This window comes from Vicia villosa, linkage group LG1 (genome assembly GCF_029867415.1).
Source record: "Vicia villosa cultivar HV-30 ecotype Madison, WI linkage group LG1, Vvil1.0, whole genome shotgun sequence".
In the NCBI taxonomy this organism is placed as follows: Eukaryota; Viridiplantae; Streptophyta; class Magnoliopsida; order Fabales; family Fabaceae; genus Vicia; species Vicia villosa.
In genome coordinates this window covers 70,340,316-70,359,120 of record NC_081180.1, presented here as the reverse complement: position 1 = coordinate 70,359,120, position 18,805 = coordinate 70,340,316, and the positions used below count along the sequence as shown (strand labels likewise).

General features: G+C 34.3%; 1 protein-coding gene and 2 long non-coding RNA genes across 3 annotated transcripts; all 3 read left to right on the top strand.

Annotated features, from left to right (window-relative positions):
- The first annotated feature begins 3,585 nt into the window (after positions 1-3,585).
- LOC131609008 (PWWP domain-containing protein 5-like) lies at positions 3,586-4,703 on the top strand. Its single transcript, XM_058880625.1, has 2 exons — positions 3,586-3,735; positions 3,885-4,703. Exon 2 carries the CDS (start codon positions 3,898-3,900, stop codon positions 4,465-4,467), a length of 570 nt encoding a protein of 189 aa, XP_058736608.1. The 5' UTR covers positions 3,586-3,735; positions 3,885-3,897; the 3' UTR covers positions 4,468-4,703.
- Positions 4,704-10,786: 6,083 nt separating this feature from the next.
- LOC131609001 (uncharacterized) lies at positions 10,787-11,185 on the top strand. Its single transcript, XR_009285917.1, has 3 exons — positions 10,787-10,875; positions 10,956-11,072; positions 11,152-11,185. It is a non-coding gene; the product is annotated as an uncharacterized LOC131609001 (long non-coding RNA).
- Positions 11,186-12,909: 1,724 nt separating this feature from the next.
- Positions 12,910-13,431, top strand: LOC131608994 (uncharacterized). Its single transcript, XR_009285916.1, has 3 exons — positions 12,910-12,991; positions 13,083-13,178; positions 13,264-13,431. It is a non-coding gene; the product is annotated as an uncharacterized LOC131608994 (long non-coding RNA).
- Positions 13,432-18,805: the final 5,374 nt, after the last annotated feature.

The window sequence follows — 18,805 nt, the reverse complement described above, 5'->3', positions numbered from 1 at the left end:
AATTTGGATTCAGTCGAGTCAAAGCTTCGAAGAACGGTGGATTTAGTTGAAAGAGTAACAGTAATCAGAGGATCACTTTGGTAAATATTGGGTCACGATACGTTCGCAATTTGGATTTAGCCGCGTGAAGGCTTTGAAGAATGGGGGTTCTATCAAAGGAGTAATGGTAGACGGAGGATCAAATTGGAAGTATTGGGTTTACTTGATCGAGCTCAAGATAAAGGGAAGAGAAGAATATAAGATTAACATCATACTTATGGTTTGGATTGTTGGATTGCTACTTGTTCTCTTGTAAAACTACATTTACAAAGGTTAATTTTTCATTATCTCAACTCCTTTGAAATTGGGGGAAGACGTACCCATAGCGAGGATGATTGGGGAACTGACTAAACAAATCACTCTCTCTCTCTCTCTCTCTCTCTCTTTTTTTTTTTTGTGTCTGTCTATCTCTCTCTCTATGTTTGTCTGTCTGTCTGTCTGTCTCTGTCTTTCTCTCTCTCTCTCTCACTCTCTCTCTCTCCCTCTCCCTCTCTCTCTCTCTCTCTCTCTCTCTCTCTCTCTCTCTCACACACACACACACACAGATTTATGCGCAAATTGTTAAACCATTGATAGTGTGATTGATACATGGAGAATTTTTCTTTGTCTAATACTTTAAACAACTTTGTTGAGTTGATTACAATCTATGTGATTGTAGTTGGTTTCTAATATCAACAAAATTCAAAGAAAAATCTGGTTTGAATTGATTGCACACAAAGTTTTCGACAAATTGCTTAAGTCATTTTTGTGTGCTAATTAATTGGAAATTGGTTACTACTATGTGATTTATATTCAAACTAAAATTGCTGAAAATATATTGGTTGTCTTTCTCACCTTACGTACTCGTTCTATCGGTTAACGCATATCCGGTCTTTTCGATAACGATTCGAGATAGACGATTGTCGATCTGGGATTGTTTCTGCACGCCATATTTTAAACATTTTTTAAACAAAATTCTTATAAGAAAATTTTAATTGCGATCTATTCACCCTCTCTAGATCGTAGCCTATCTTCTAACAGTACTGGTGGTGAATATTTTTTTTGTCAACATTGTAGTATGTAGTAATATATTAATTTTATGTTTTCATTTAAAATAATAATAATAATAATAATAATAATAATAATAATAATAATAATGAAATAAATAATGTCATATCAATGAGTTAGGTCAATAGGTCTACGGGTTGAGAAATTCAGATCCGATATCCGAACCAAAACTATACGAATTGTTGCGGGTTAGGTCGGGTATACCCGTAAATGAATAAATTCGGATAATTTATGGATTGATAAGGTGCTAAATGAAGTTTGTGTGGAATTTTTATGAAGTAGAAGAATCATATTAGTGGATCCTTTCAATTGAAAAATATTTTAGAGCCAAAAATATCGTGGAGGATGAATAGAAGATGAAGGTAACTGCAATGACAATGAGAGGTTGTGATCTGAAATGGTGGTAATGGAGGATTAAACCTCATCCATCTATGTCTTGGAATACTTTCATCAAAATATTTCTTGGCGTTTTAAACCCAAATGGAGGCACCATTTCTTGGAATTAGACAGGGAAATAGAAGAGGAGGAAGAAGAGGAGGAGACACCATTTCTTGCGTTTTAAACTCATTGAAGAAACTTTTTTTCATTAAGATTTTATTGTGAAACCAATCCATGCGATCTTCCTGAATCTAAAATCACAAGTTCAAGTTGTAGGCCATATTCTCACTTCAAACACCTAGGTTTTGATGGTGATGTCAAATTCAAGATTCTACCAAAACCATCTGACTCACCACCACTTAAGGTTTCCACTTTATCTACTCAATTTCACTGAAAACAATTTGAATCAACATTTTCAAAGGAGATGCAAGGATCATTTTTGGTGAACATCCATTCTACCAATTTCATGTGAGTATTATCAATTTTAGGTAAAACAATAAACATTTCTTCGATAGAGACAAGGTTCAAGGCTACATACGAGATCAGATCCAAAACCATGTCGTACCAACAACGTTCGACAATGCTTCATTCGTTCAAGAAATTTCCTTTAGGCTATGTTTGAGAGTTTAGAGGGGAAGAAAGGGGAGAGTTTTGAAAAAAGAGAAGGATTGAGTGGAAAGAATTGAAGGATTTTGATTGAGAGGATTTTGGAGGGAAACTCAAAATTTGTATTGAATGAGGGTTTTGGAGGGTTTGGAGGGCTTACATAACATTTTCAAATATCTTTTATGTCGTTATAGTATTCTAAAAATTAAAAATATAATAATAATAAACACTTTTATATTATTTTATACAAAATTATTTTTTCAAAAAATATCAAATATGTCTCGATGGTACTTTCTCTATTATTAAAACTAATGATCCATGGCTAGGCTTATTTCAACCATGCATGTTTTAATATAGGGTGATACATGTCATCCTTAGAATTAGTGTCTTTGAAGAAGTTGCTCTAATGAAACTACTGAAATTTTTATACAGTCATACCTTGAACATTAATACTACACCTATCTTGCTTGATGTGTTGATTGCCACTGATAAATTTGAAGTTGTTTCATGCATGAAATATTATAGCGGTTTGTGGCGTATTATAACCATGACTTCTGAATCTGCATTGATGTACTTGGAGCTGCCTTCTAGCATTTCAATGGCTGAGACAGTTCAAACAGTGACCGATGTTTTAAGGCATTATCTTCCCATACAACACAAATATAATAAAGTTGCAGGAAGAGGTTATGAACGTGGCCTTAGTAGGAGTAGAGGTAATATATTATCCAGTGATGATCTCCAAGTTGTGTTACAAGATACTGTCTATGACATTGTATTGAAGTCAGTTAGACAACAATATATTAAATTGGAAGAAATTAGGCAAGTAGTCCAAGGGCCACGACTTGCAAGATTATTCTATTTTTCTTATATGACCTGTGGAAAGCTTAAGAAGGACTTAACATGTGATGGCTTTGAATATGGTTTTTCATCCAAGCTTGTACTTGAGGCTCTATTTTTCACGGAAGAGGTTCGACATTGCCAACTGTCGCCGTGTGTGGTGAACTTAATGAAGTGTGATGAGTGTGATAGTTTATTACTATATGAACGATTGGTAATGATAGGATGATGGAGTTAATTTTTTTGACCATTTAAATATTTAAGTAAGAAATAAAAATTATCTTAGTTAGGCTTTTTGTTGTTTAGTTGGGTCTTTTAGCCCTTAAATTTTTATTCTACTATCCATTAGTAATATTATATATGTAACACTAACAATAATGATAGGTATGCCGCTTGCCTTGATAATGGTAATTTAGTAGAAGATATAAAAAATTTGATAAAATTTCCCTAAGAAATAAGATATAATTAAATAATTATTGCGGAAACCGTTAGTAGAAGATATAAACAAAAGTAAATGATTTCTAAATGATTTAAAAATTGAAAAAGTATAATAAATAAATAATTTAATTTACGCCGAAGTTTCATAACTCAACTTATATAGTTGTAATTACAAAATATTCAATTTTAAAATCATGAGAATCTTCAAAGATTGAGATTTCATTTTTAAATTCTCTCACTTATTTTCTATATATACAAAGAGAAAGACGGAGTGTTATTATAAGTTAAGAATATTGAATCATATTATTTCTTGTTAAGCAAGTAAGAATTTCCATCTAGCACTATACTTTCGGCATCTCCTCCTCTCTATTTTCTCTTTTCTGTAAGCAAGTAAGAATTTCTCACTGTTTCTATTTCTAAACCTCTTTCTCTTTTTATATCATCAAGATTTTCTCATACTTTTAAAGTTTCAACGGTTTTATTATAGTTTATATTGTTATGGTTATAAGATGAACTCATGAACGTGTTTTGAATTTTAGGTTTTATGCTACAATGACTCATAAACATGTATATGATTTTGTACGAGGAAAGGTAATTTTGCACAACTCCAACAACAACTCATGGACTCCAATTGGAGAAGAATGCACCCTACAAAAGAAAGCTGCTGTTGATTCCACTTCACGACGGCGCGGCAGGAAACCGAAGGCATCTCACCGTGCTTCTGATGAGTGTTTCCAGAATGCTACAGCTTCTATCTCGACGCCATCTTCCAACCATGTGGAACTTGAGAAAGAGAGTTCTTCTCCAACTGCTTTAACTTTGAAGTTCACACATTTAGATTTGGTTCCTTCGGCAAAAGATGTGAACGAGATTTGTGGCCGATTTGGGCCGCTAATTGAGTCGAAGACTGAACTTATAGAGAGAATGAACTGCGTTAGAGTTGTTTTCAAGAGACGCGTTGATGCAGAAAGTGCTTTTATCGGTACTGAAAAGTATAATATATTCGGGCCTTCACTAAAGAGTTATCGTCTTAAGATTTTGCCTCCTATGCCAAAGAATGGCAAAAGAAAGCGAGGGAGAAAAAGTAAGAACGACAAAAGTTTTGGGTTAGTTGTTGTATGATGTTTTGACAACAACTAATCCAAAACTTTTTTCGTTTGGATGTATTTTGGGCTAATTTGAACAAGATTCAGTTGGTACATGTCTTTGTTTGTCAAAATAATATTTGTGAATACTAAGGTTTGATCACTGCATTTTCCTACTCACATTTCTAAACTTATTTAAAAATGCATGGTTAATTTTTTATGGATACTGGTATAGTATACCATATTCTCCACTTGTGCTCATTTCACGCACACTAACATCAAACCGTATTATTAGATTCTTTTAATTTTATTAGCCTTTGGTTGAACGAGTTAAGTATAATGACATTATACATTTCAACAAAGGTCATCTTTTCAGTTTTAGATTGAATGTCACCAAAGGTCCAAAGTTGTTGTAATGACTCTTGGTGTTTATAGTAACTATTTAAAAACAAGAAAATAAGGTGTTTTTAATAAACCAATCCAATTAACTCGTATTTTAGTTAAACTCATCACCGTATTCTATTGTTTTTTTTTAAAGGAAATGAAAAAAGAACCAAATAAAACTAAAGAAGATTTTTAAATCAAAACTAATAAAACAAATAGAAATTTTAAGTCGGGGTTGGTTTTATAAATGAAAGGTATTAACACCCAATGTATCTATAATACTCTATAGAAACGTCTTTGAAATATGAAAATTAAAGTTTATTATTGTTATATTTGTTTGTGAAAAAAAGTGGGGTCACTACGCCAAAATTGGCTTTTAACAGCACACTTACGACAGCGCTTATGCCCAAAAGCGCTTTGGTAGGTTTGTCTAAAAACAAAATAAAAAATCACGCTAGAAAAGCGCTCTTATAGGGGGGGTAATGAAAGCGCTTTTCAAAAGCGCTCTTATAGGGGGGGGGGGAATGAAAGCGCTTTTTAAAAGCGCTCTTATAGGGGGTGGGTATGAAAGCGCTTTCTAAAAGCGCTCTTATAGGGGGGGTGTGACAGCGCTTCTGAAAAGCGCTCTTGTAGGGCTGGGTATGAAAGCGCTTCGGAAAAGCGCTCTTGTAGCCCTGATTAAATTTTTCATAAAACACAGACACGCTAATTTTTTCCAGAAACACGCTATTTTTTCAGAAACAGTCTTCTTCTTCCTCGTAAGTTCTCAACCACTCCTCCTCTCACTCCCTCCGCCGTTCTCAACCACTCCCCGTCCCTCCGTCTTCGTCTCACTCTCACGCCGCCGCCGCTGCCGCCACCGTTCTGTGGGATTTTAGGGTTTTCTTGGTCAAAATCAACACTTCTGTTCAGGTAAAATCTTCCCACTATTTAGTAGAACTTGTAAACCATGTGTTTTTTTACATTAATGATAAGAATTACAAATGAAACTTCTGGTTTGGTTATTGTTCATGTTCATTGTACAAACTTCTGGTTATTGTTAATGATAAGTTCCTATTTGAAATTAGTTGAAACTTCTGTATTTACTATGTACTGTGTGAGCTTGAAGTGTTTTTTCTTGCATTGTTCATGTTCAGCTACGACTTGGAGTTCACTGTTGCACACAATCTTGTAGCTGTCAGTACTGGAAGCTTGTTATACCAGGTAGAAATGAATGACATCAAATGTCCTGAAATTTGAATCTGAAAACATGCGAGTTATTGTTTTTAATAAAATGACAATGTTTGCTTCCTATGGTGATTAATGATCACTTTCTTTTCCCATCTATTAATGAAGCTTGAGATGTCTAGTAGCAGAACAAATGCGATGCTTTGACTCTGTTTTGTATAGTGAATACTGGATACTGAATATTATAGTTTTCCAACCTATTTATTTATAATTCATGTACAAGACCAGAAGGAGGAATGTCATACGATTTGGAATGCCATTTCCTTTTCATTTATATGATGTTACTAGATGTTGTGGATTACCCTGTAAAATATTTTGTAATATATCACATTATAAGTACAAATTAAATTGTCAGGTTGTTCTTACTTATATTGGCTAATAAACCAAACATGAAACTAGATTTTGTGCAACTTATTTTCCATTGCAAGTATTATTGTGGTTCCGTTGCAAGTATTATATGTCGGGTTTGAGTATAACTATTGGTGGTTCTTTTTGGTGTAGTGGCTTCCCGGTTTCTAAGTTAATTGATTCAAAGGTGGTTGGAATTAATCTCATGTTTTGAAGTGGAATTAAGTCATATTTTGTATTGATGTTATTTGATTTTGAATGCATTTGACATAATGATACAATGCTGATTTTTTTAAGCTATGGATTATGACCTCATTTTTATACTCTTCAATTAAGTTTTTTATTTTATATTTTTTAGGAATATCTTTGCTAGATAGGGGTTACTTGTGAAGAGTGAAATTTTGATCTCATTCAAGAATCTTACATTGTGTGGGTCTACAAGTTGCTTACTACTATACAGGTAATATATTGTTCTCTCTCGCCAAAGTAATATGTTGCGTTTTATTGCTTCTGATTCATTCCGTAATATGTTGCGTTTTATTGCTTCTGATTCATTGCGTTTTATTGACAGAAACGCATTATACCGTTCTGTTCCTTAATAATTAGTTTTTTTTGTTTAGCTTAATTAATTAAGACATGAGTGTAATACTCATTATTCCGACATGTGGAATATTCTCTGATTTTGAAGTGATGAACTTACTAACTTTGTAACTTTTAGATTATATTAAGTAATACTCATTATTCCGACATGATGTCAATTTCGTTAATCGTTAAGTGATGTACTTACTAACTTTGTGAATTGAATTCGCCATAGGGGTTACTTGTGAAGAGTGAAAGTTTGACCGCTTTTGTTTAGCTTAATTAAGACATGGATAAGACATGGATGAATTCAAACCGATTGTCGAAACAGTACGAGAAAGGGGTATGGGAATTCGTTGAGTTTGCGGTTAAGCACTCCGAAGACCCGCTTCGAATGCCGTGTCCTTGCTTGGGTTGCTGTTATGGGGGTAAGGTTGACGGGGAACAGTTGGGATCCCATTTACTACGGTTTGGAATTGATAGAAGTTATACATGTTGGAAAATGCATGGTGAGAAAAGTAACGGGAATGCTGAGTCGAGGTGTAATAGGAAGTATGCTTCAAACGACGATTGCACAAACACATACGATTGCGATCGAGTCGAAGAGATTGCAGAAGCGCTTGAAGAAGATCTTGCGGATTGTCCCAAAATGTTTGAGAGGTTGGTAAGCGATGCAGAGAAACCGTTGTATGATGGTTGTTCAAAATTCACAAGATTGTCTGCGGTGTTAAAGTTGTACAACTTAAAGGCGGACAATGGATGGTCGGATAAAAGTTTCACAGAGTTATTAGCCCTTATGAAAGATATGCTACCAGAGGATAATGTTCTTCCCAATCGAACGTATGAAGCCAAAAAGATGTTGTCCTCTATTGGCATGAGCTATGATAAGATACATGCATGTCCAAACGATTGCGTTTTGTTTCGAAACGAGTATGCAGCGTTGAATGAGTGTCCTAAATGTGGTGCCCCTCGATATAAGAAAAAGTTGTCTCCTGCTAAAGTCTTATGGTATTTTCCTATAATTCCGAGATTTAGACGCATGTATCGTAGTGAGACCGATTCAAGACACTTGACTTGGCATGCAGATGAAAGAATTATTGATGGAAAGTTGCGACATCCGGCAGACTCACCACAATGGATGAAAGTTGATACTGATTATCCTGAATTTGGAAAAGAAGCAAGAAACCTTCGGTTGTCATTGTCTACTGATGGAATGAACCCGCATGGTATTCAAAGTATCTCGCATAGCACATGGCCTGTGATTCTTATGATCTATAACCTACCTCCGTGGCTATGTATGAAGCGTAAGTACATGATGTTATCTATGCTAATTTCTGGGCCTAAACAACCAGGGAATGACATAGACGTATACTTGGCACCGTTAATCGAAGATTTAAAGTTTTTGTGGGACAACGGTGTGGAGGTTTACGATGGGTATAGGAAGGAAAGTTTCAACTTGAGGGCGATGTTGTTTGGAACAATTAATGATTTTCCAGCATACGGAAATCTATCCGGGTACAGCAATAAAGATCAAAAGGCGTGTCCCGTTTGTGAAGATGAAACCGATACGACACGATTGGAGCTTTGTCAGAAGAATGTATTTCTCGGCCATCGTAGATTCTTAAATTCTAATCATCACTACCGTGGGTGGAGAAAAGCATTCAACGGAAAGGCCGAACATGGTACAGCCCCGCCTTTTTTGTCAGGTGATCAAATTTTTGAAAAGGTGAAAGATGTGAGCACTCAGTTTGGCAAGCCTTTTGCACATTCACTTGTCAAGGGTGGGTGGAAGAAGAAGTCCATTTTTTTTGAACTTCCATATTGGAAGTCGTTGTACGTAAGACATTTCCTGGATGTTATGCATATTGAAAAAAATGTATTTGACAGCGTCATAGGTATGTTACTCAATATACAAGGAAAGTCTAAGGATGGCCTTAACATAAGGAAGGACATGGTAAACATGGGGATGAGAACTGAATTGGGACCCGTGACGAAAGGAAGATGAACATATCTGCCACCTGCTGTTTACACTCTATCTAGAAAGGAGAAGAAAACATTGTGTAAGTTCCTCAGTGAAGTTAAAGTTCCAGAAGGCTACTCTTCAGATATTAGAAGACTTGTGTCCATGAAAGACCTCAAGTTAAAGAGTTTGAAGACGCATGATTGTCATGTTATAATGGAACATTTTTTACCAATAGGTATACGTTCTATTCTGCCAGAAAAAGTAAGAAGCGCAATAACTAAGCTGTGTTTCTTCTTCAGGTCAATTTGCAGTAAGGTGGTCGATCCCGCGATCTTACCAACATTGCAAAAAGAGATAGTTGTTACTTTATGTGATCTTGAAATGTATTTTCCTCCCTCGTTTTTTGACATAATGGTTCATCTAGTCGTTCATCTTGTGAAAGAGACACAATTGTGCGGACCAGCTTATATGAGATGGATGTACCCTGCTGAACGTTATATGAAAATATTAAAAGGGTACGTGAAAAACAGAAGTCGACCGGAGGGTTGTATTGCCGAACGATACGTTGTTGAAGAAGCGGTTGAGTTTTGTACTGAATATCTGTCAAATGTTCAATCAATTGGACTCCCCAAATCTCATATTGTCGAAAAAAAAAAGAAGGAAAGAGGCTAATTGGAAATAAAGTTGTGACAGTATCAATGGTCGAACGGGATCAAGCGCACTTGTATGTTCTGCACAATGAGATTGAGGTTGAGCCGTATGTTGAAATGCACAAGGTTGTTCTCCGAGATTTAAATCCAAATAGAAATGAGAACTGGATAGTACGAGAGCACAATCGAAGTTTCATACCGTGGTTTAGGGATCATATTTATTCAAAGTATCGTTCAGATCCTGCTTCAGTAACAGAAAGGTTGAGATGTTTAGCCTATGGTCCAACTGTAATTGTGCTTTCTTATAGCGCATACGCTATTAATGGATACACATTTTATACCAAAGAACAGGATGATAAAAGTACTATGCAAAATAGTGGTGTTACCTTGGTAGCTGAAGCAATGCACATATCAAGTGCGAATGACTTAAATCCGAAATTTGCAAATTTGTCATATTTTGGGGTTATCGAGCGCATTTTGGTGTTTGATTACGCGAAGTTTCAGATTCCTGTATTTGGTTGCAAGTGGGTTGAAAATAATAGTGGCATACGAATGGATAAGTCAGGATTTTTGCAAGTGGATCTCAATAGGGTAGGGTACAAAGATGAGCCTTTCATTCTAGCCTCTCAAGCTAAACAAGTGTTCTATGTCAATGATCCGACAAGTACGAAATGGTCTATAGTGCTTTTATCTAACAAAATAGTTGATGAAAACATTGAAGATCAAGGTGATATTGGTGTTGGCATTGAATCTTGTACAAGAAACGATCAAAATGAGAATGAATCTTGTACTAGAAATGATCATAATGAGGGTATTTGGATCAATCCAACCGTCCGCGTTGTTAAGAGACGCGTAGAACACAATCCTACCAAGAAAAGAAAGAGACGTTAGTGATAAAGGTAATAGTATACATATTCCGACTAATTTGTTTTATTCAATTTGTACCGATTGTTTTAATCAATAGTATAGTACTTATTCAATTTTGGTGCATATTCTCGTTTTGTACATAACTTTTGAACCATGTATCCGTTTGTCGACTTCTTTACATGTAACTATACTATTTTGACGATTCCGGAGCTGCTCATGCACTTATCTTTACATTTCGGGACTGTTTTTTTATCGGTTTTGCTTCTGCCCGTAATCAAAAGTCGGGCTTAGGGTCTGAATTTCGGAAAACCGACTTTATTTTTGAAAAGTGAGGAAAAGGAGTGCCACGAATAGTGCGAGAGCATCCAAACCCGCGTATCCATACAAAAAAGGGCGTATGGGATATGCACGCTTAGAGGATAAACTTGTAAGTAAATAGAAATGCATTTTAATTAATTGTCTAAATGTGTTTTATTTGACGATTTTATCATTTGTGTCAATGCATAGTTAGAGGAGTCTAAAAGTGAGGAAACCTCACTTCCTGTACATGTGTTGTGGAGGGAAGCTCGTGTGGGCAAGAGTCAAGCTGTCGATCCCGAAGTTCAGAGAGTTTTTACTGAATGTGTAAGTATAATACTGTGTCTTTAATTAAATCAAATGTTTTTTAATATATAAATGATTTTTTAATGTAAATGAATTACAGGAGACCTTGTCGCAATCGGCATCCACCGGTGAAGGAAGCGTACTTAGTAGAGCACTAGATGCTCCTGAGTATCCCGGTCGGGTGAGGGGTAAGGGTCATGGTGTGACTCCAACCTCTTTTTACAAGAGTCCTAGGAGAAGAAATCCTTCAAATGAAGAAGTGTTGCAAAAGTTGGCGGAATTGCAAGCACAAGTCTCTGAATTGCAAAGAGATAAAGAAGTGTATATGAGAGAAAAGTGCAACACTTCATCGGTGAAAGAAACTAGTGATAAGGCTAGTATCAACTATCAAAGGAAATTTCCCGAGGTAATTATAATTTTTTTTCCTTTTAAATTGTTCTATTTTATTAATGATAATGACTTTATATTTACTATTGGTTTAGGGCATTTCATCTTGCCAACTATACTTATCGGAACCGAATTATCGACTAGTTGGCAAGGGAAAAGTGCACAACACTTTGGGAGATTTACTTCACCATAGACCGCTCCCGGATGGACACCTGAAAGTATCGGTGGATGTTGTAATAGATCATGATGCGATGCTACCGGTACCTGACATGGTCTCAGAGACGACATTGCTGCGAGATGCAATAGGATCATTTGTTGCATGGTCCTCGGAGCTCATTACCATTAGTGATGAGGTATATTGAAAACGATTATGAATCATTTAGTTTTTGAATGTCAATTCTAAACCGTTTATTAATTATTTTTTACATTTTAATTTTAGACTGCTCCTATAAAACCCACAGTTAAGGGTAAAGGGATTTTACTGGAGGAGGAGTCCGTTGCATCACTAAAAGAGGTACATTTAAAGTGTTAATAATTAATCTGAATCTAAATCTGCATGATTTTATATTTTACCTAACTTATATGATTTTTAGGCATCCGCTCGGGAGTCACAACAAGTGACGCAGCAAGTTCGTACCGTACCACCCACTGGTCCTCCGAAGCCAGCGGGAAAAAAAGGCGGTGCTTCTGTGCCTCGGTACCGGTCGACGCTCGCAACAATGGTTGATATGTCCGATTTGAAGGATGGTGCTTTACGTGAAATCGTTATGGATGAAAGTGTCTTCGGTATTGAATTCAAGTCACTTATTACAATTGATGACTTGGAGGAGATTTTTAAGCATGATCAACTAGGCGTCACTAACATGCACTCATACATCCGGTAATATTCACTCATCCGATATATTATTTAATTAGTCCCACAATATAATTTATTTACACATTTCAATGAAAATAATCTAATGTTTATTATGTTTTTATTTAAGGTTGTTGTATGACAGAGTGTTGCGCGGGACTCCGTTGTCTAACAGATTCCGTTTCGTGTCTTCCGCCCACTGCAGCGGAATGGCAATTGCTTCGGAACCCGAATCAGTTAGACAGCGCTTAGTAGATAGATTCATGTCCACCGGCAATGCAGAAAGTCTGCATCTTTGGGCGTATAATACCCGACCAGTAGGGTTAGTTTCTCATTCTTTGTTCATCTAATCTCTGTTTCTTTTGTGTATAGCAAAATTTTCATATAACCTATTGTTTTAATTTATAGAGCACACTGGTTGCTGCTTGCTATCAACCCTATAAGGGAAGTCGTGTATTATCTGAATTCGGTAAATGGTGAATGGACCAATTGTCAGGCCATGAAGGACATCGTTGATTTGTAAGTGGGATCGTTCTAAATATATATTCGTGTATATTTATATATTTACTTATTTGTGGGATTGATCTAAACATATGCTTTTATATATTTGTTAATTAGATCAATACAAGTGTTCCGAAGTCAACGGGACGCACAGGTATCCCGAACTAAATCTAACAACATTACTTGGATCCAAGTGCAGGTACATTATTTTTCACAATGTTGCTTATAATATATTTATGCTACTTGATAAAACAAGATAACTATAGAATCTTATTTGTTTTTCTATGTAGTGTCCGCAACAGCGAAACAGTTACGATTGCGGATACTTTGTTTTGAGGTATATGAAAGAAATCCTTCAGGCGAATCAATTAGAGATTCCGCTCACGGTATGAATTTATAACTTAAGATAATTTCATATAATTTATTACATTTAACTAAATATATCATTCATATTATGGTTTTGTTTTGTAGTACCTTGACGAATTCCGTGCTACTGCGTACCCGAAGCTTAAGTTGGAAGAAATCAAAGAAGATTTGTGTCAATTTTATATTAAGCGCTTTTTCATGTAGGATTTGTGTCGATTTGAACTATAATATTATTGATGTTGTAATGATGTATATATATAATTTTGGATATTATAATGGTATTATATTAGTATATATATATTGTCTTACTGATGGCTGAAATAATATCGTCGAAAATAAATTACAGGTCGAAAATATTACAGGTTGAAAACATATTACAGGTCGAAAATATTACAGGTCGACTGGGAGGATTAAATTACAGGCTGCACATTAAAATACCTCATTTAGCAACGAAAGCGCTTTTGAAAAGCGCTGCCAAAGATTAATAAAAAAGCAAAAAAAAAAAAAAAAAGAAACATACTAAAGCGCTTTTGGAAAAGCGCTCTTATAGGGGGGGCTATCAGAGCGCTTTTTCCAGAAAAAGCGCTCTTAAAGCCCACCCTATAAGAGCGCTTTTACAAAAGCGCTTTAGTATGTTGCGTTTTTTTTTATTTTTTACTCTCACAAGGGGGCCTATCACAGCGCTTTTCTGGAAAAAGCGCACTTAAAGGGGGGCCTACCAGAGCGCTTTTTCCAGAAAAGCGCTCTTAAATGGGGGCCTACAAGAGCGCTTTTTCCAGAAAAGCGCTCTTATAGGGGGGGCCTACCAGAGCGCTTTCAGAAGCGCTTTTGTTAGCTACGCCAGCGCCACCTTTCACAGCGCTTTTAAAGGCTATAAAAAGCGCTTTTAAAGCCCTTCCTCGTTGTAGTGGGTGGTGAGGAAAGAATTTTATTATGCTCGACGAAACATCGCATCTTATGCCTATATACCCCTTGAGTGCAATAATTAAGTCATAGCATTTGTAGTTCCCTTTAAAAAGGAAAAGGGCCAAAGTGGCAAAGATATTTTTGGGTGCTAAGTTTTAGAAATACAAAGCAAGTTTTGGAAATACTAAGCTTTAGAAATGCAGAGTAAGTTTTAAAAGGGTGTTAAGCTTTAGAAATGCAAAGCAAGAGTTTGAAATGTTAGATTTTAGAATTACAAAGCATGTTTGAAAATGAGCTAAGCTTTAAAAATGCAAAGCAAGATTAAAGTGGGGTAATCTTTAGAAATTCAAAGCAAGGATTTTGGTGCTAAGTTTTAAATGTACAAAGCATAGGTAAATAAAGGAAAAAGAAGTGAGTACCTTGACAATTTTAGTTAATATTATCTCATTCCTTTGGATTTTGACACAGATAATATCAATGAGGAATCGAGCAAATATAGTGTATATCTCACGCTAGTATCAATGGTAAGCATCTCAAGTAATATGTGTAAAATATAGTGTATATATCAAAGTATATCAAGTATAGACAAAGATATCAATATAAGAAAGAAGATACCTCAACAATGGCCAATCAACAAGGTCATAATCATATCAAATATGTATGGATATGTATATGTGTATAAACATGTGAACATGTGTATGTGTATCATATTAATCTCTTGGACAAGTATCAACATGTCAAGTATATAAGTGATGAGTGATGATAATGATCAACAAGACAAGTCAAAGTCAAACATCGTATCATGGTAAATAAATATTCAAGTAAAGATATGAATGATCATAAAGTAAAGTAAAGTATGGTCAATGAATATGAACATGCGGGCATGTGAACATGTAATCAATCATAAATATGGATATCAAACAATCAAGACAAAAGGAAGTATATATGCATCATGGTAAGAGTATATAGATCAAACAAGTATGTATATACATGATATAACAATGTATGATCAATCAAATAAACATAGACAATCGTTAATCAAACAGATCATATCAATATGTATCAAATATAGTAAGATTAAACAAACATTTGTTCATGGTAACCATACTTAAGCATATAAGATTAAATCACAAAATATAAACATCAAGACAATTGTATCAATCTCAAGTGAAGGTCTTATGTGGGTTAGGGTTTCCAACAATTAGAGTTTTCTAAGTTAAGTTCACATTTAATCAAGTTTTACTCACTTAAGAGAATTAATCAATGGTACAAAATAAACAGAGAATCAAAGTTGATTGGTATAAATGGTGTTGATATTAACAAGACATCAAAGAAAATTGATTGGTATAAATGGTGTTGATATTAACAAGACATTAAAGAAAATTGATTGGTATAAATGGTGTTGATATTAACAAGACATCAAAGAAAATTGATTTAAATAAGTATAAAATCAAACAAATTAATTAAGGAAGAAAAAACATATTTTTTTATTGTATAAATATATTTAATATTAAGTATAATAAATAAAATAAATATTTTTGGTGTTTTTATATGGAGAAGAAATAAATAATCAAGACTTGATAAAATCAAAAGAAATGAATGAAAGAACTAAAAAGAAAGAAAAAAATTAAAGAAAAGGGGCAAACACCCCCCCCCCCCCCCTAATATCACTATTCATCTTCTTCCTCACTTGAACAACCTCATGAGAAATTTTTGTGTTGTTTCATTAAGTATTGGGATTTTACTCCCCACACTAAATACTACATGTTTGCTTCAAGAATCAATCAAAATGGTGCACAAATGAATGAGTTCCAAATTAAGAAAAATGTACCTTGTATGTGAACGTGGAAATTTTGATTTAGGCACTATCAATGGTGGATAGTGATCCCTTTAGCTTCCTTAGACCTCCAGGAACGTGTTGCAATGCTCAAATTACCTTGAAACCTTGTAGATTTTTCTGACCAAATCCACTTGAAAGCTTGAAAATGTGGTACTTGGATAGAGCAATGGAGATGTTCCCGTCACTCAATAATGCATACGGTGGGTTATATATGATCTATGGCTGGTTAATGTAAAAAAAAATCAATGGAAACTGGAGAGAAAAGAGGAATTCAAATTTTGAGTTTTTGAAGTTTCCAACAATGGTGTTTTTGTGTGAAACTTGGTGTGTTGGTGTTATGAGCTTTGATGGCCTTTTATAGGAGTTGGAAATTGATTATTAAATTGATCTTGAGTGGTTTGAAAGTTAGTTTGGTGAGGGAGATCAAGTTTGGAAATTTTGGTCCTTTGGTTCAATTGGTTCAAGGTTGAGTTTCATGAAGATCCGTGGTGTTCAAATCCTTTGTAATCTTTGGTCATGCTTTTGTGGAATGTAATCAGAACTTTGGTGGAGAGTTTACAAGCTTAAGATCTTAATCACCATGCTTAAATCAAGATTTGGTGGAAAAGTGCATGCCTGATGTATTTGGATATGAAACTTTTATAATTTGATCCATAAATGGTATGTTGCTTGGACAATACTCCTAACACTTGTGTAATGCATGAAATATTTGTGTGAAGATTATATAATGGTGAGATTTAGAGGCAATGTAGGCTTAAAGAGAGGTTTCTAGAGGTATGACCTTGGTCATGAACATGAAAATGGATCTTTAATGCAACTTTATGGTGTCATCTTCCCAAATTTGAAGCTCCTTGCTCAAGTATGATAAATTCATGCTCTTGGACTTTTTGGAAAGCTTATACAACCCTCTACAATTTCATGTTGAGCACTTGGCCTGAGTCAATTGGGATCTTGGTGAAAAATGGTCACCAACTTTGGAAAAAATAAGCTATTTTGACACTAAGAAATTTTCTAAAGTGTTGGAAATCTTTGCAACTCTGAAGCTTCATTTTTATCAATCAATATCTTTCAATCCATGCATTTTTTGGAATTCACCTCCTATGACAAAGTTGTAGTATTAAATATTATCTTCAATTTAATCCTTTTGGGAAGAAAAAATGGTGGCTTGATGAAAAAGTTACAAGCCTTCAAAGTCGGTCACTTGAACATGATTTTTGTGGACTTAGTGAATTTTCCAATTTCTTCACTTTCCCCCTTTTGCAAGTAACTCCAAATTTCCTGATTCCACTTGATCAAATTGTTCTATCAACCATATTTTCATTATCCTTGACCTTAAAAGTCCATAGTTGACCAAAAATACCAAAAGTCAAAGTTGATTCCTAGACAGTTGACTTTTACCAAATGAGTTGTAATTTATCCAATACCAATGAATTATCCTCCTCTAGCCAGATGAAACATATGAATGGGATATAATGAAGTATTTAAGGACCTTGAATCATATTTTTAGTCAAGAGATCATGATTTGACCAAAAAGTCAATATTCTAAGAATTAGGTCAAAAACCTTAATTTGTGCATCAGATGAATTTGAAAGTTGATGATATTGAATTGAGGCACATTTGACCTTTAATATTGATGAATTAAATCACTTGAACATATGAGAAGCTTGAGTCTCTTTGAGAATCACAAAAATCCTGAACACTTGAGCTCCTTGATCTACCAACCCTACCTTATGAAAGAAGCAAACAAGCAAACACATATCTTTTGTTTCTTGAGGTTAGTGATGATGTATGAATGATGGTGATTATGATTAAATTCAATATACATGAAGTGGAATCTTAGGGTCGAAAATTGGGGTATGACAAAAGTGTCTATAAATTTTTGTTCATCTATGATCTACTAATAAAAAATAAACCTTTTGAAGATAGTAATAATCAAGTGGATAAAAATCTCCTCTACATCTTACACGCAACAAACATTCAAAATACTCTTATTAAAGACCTTAAGTAAAAGGGAACTAAATCCCTTATCATTTTAATCAACCAATGTTGATAAATATATCCTATGAATTTGAGTAAGTGTAACAAACGATCGTGTCCGTCTTCTCTCATAAGAGGATGAGAGAAATCAGAGTCTACCTAGTTCGGGAGTGTTAAGTTAGTATTTTTTATAGACGATTTCACACACTTTTACATTAACAATTATTTAATTTCACACACTTTTACATTAACAATTATTTAATTATTATTATTATTATTATTATTATAATAATAAATTATCATTGAATATGTTTTGATATGTAATAATGTTTCTAAATTGTAAATGAGACCAATTTCATTGCTACAAATAATTATATCACTATTAAGAATCAACTAATATCGTTGAACCATTTTATATATCGTATAATTCTCTAGACTATTATAAATAATTATAACACTCTTAATTATTGGTTAAATACAACAATACTACAATTATAAAATATTAAATTTTAGAGTTTAATGCAATAATAAATTTTATAAATAACACTCTTAATTATTAATTATAAATAACACTTTTAATTTAAGATAAAATAGAAAAAATTTGGCCGTAAACAAATAAAGTGTGATAAGTTTTTCGTTTTTTTTAATATAATTTTAATTAAGTAATTGACTTATTTTATTATAATGTAAAAATTGAGGTATTTGGACTCAGTTAACATTATTTTAATTTGATCCAAATATATTAAGCTGCTAGTATTCATATTCTCAATCACAATACAATTAATATCTCAATCACAATTTTCATCTCAGTAATCCTTGTTATGTTTGCAATTCTTGCACCCCTCACTTTTCACAGTTTGCACCACAATGTTGTATCTGCTTTGAACATAAAAGCTGCTGCAACTCTGCTATAGATTTTCTTAC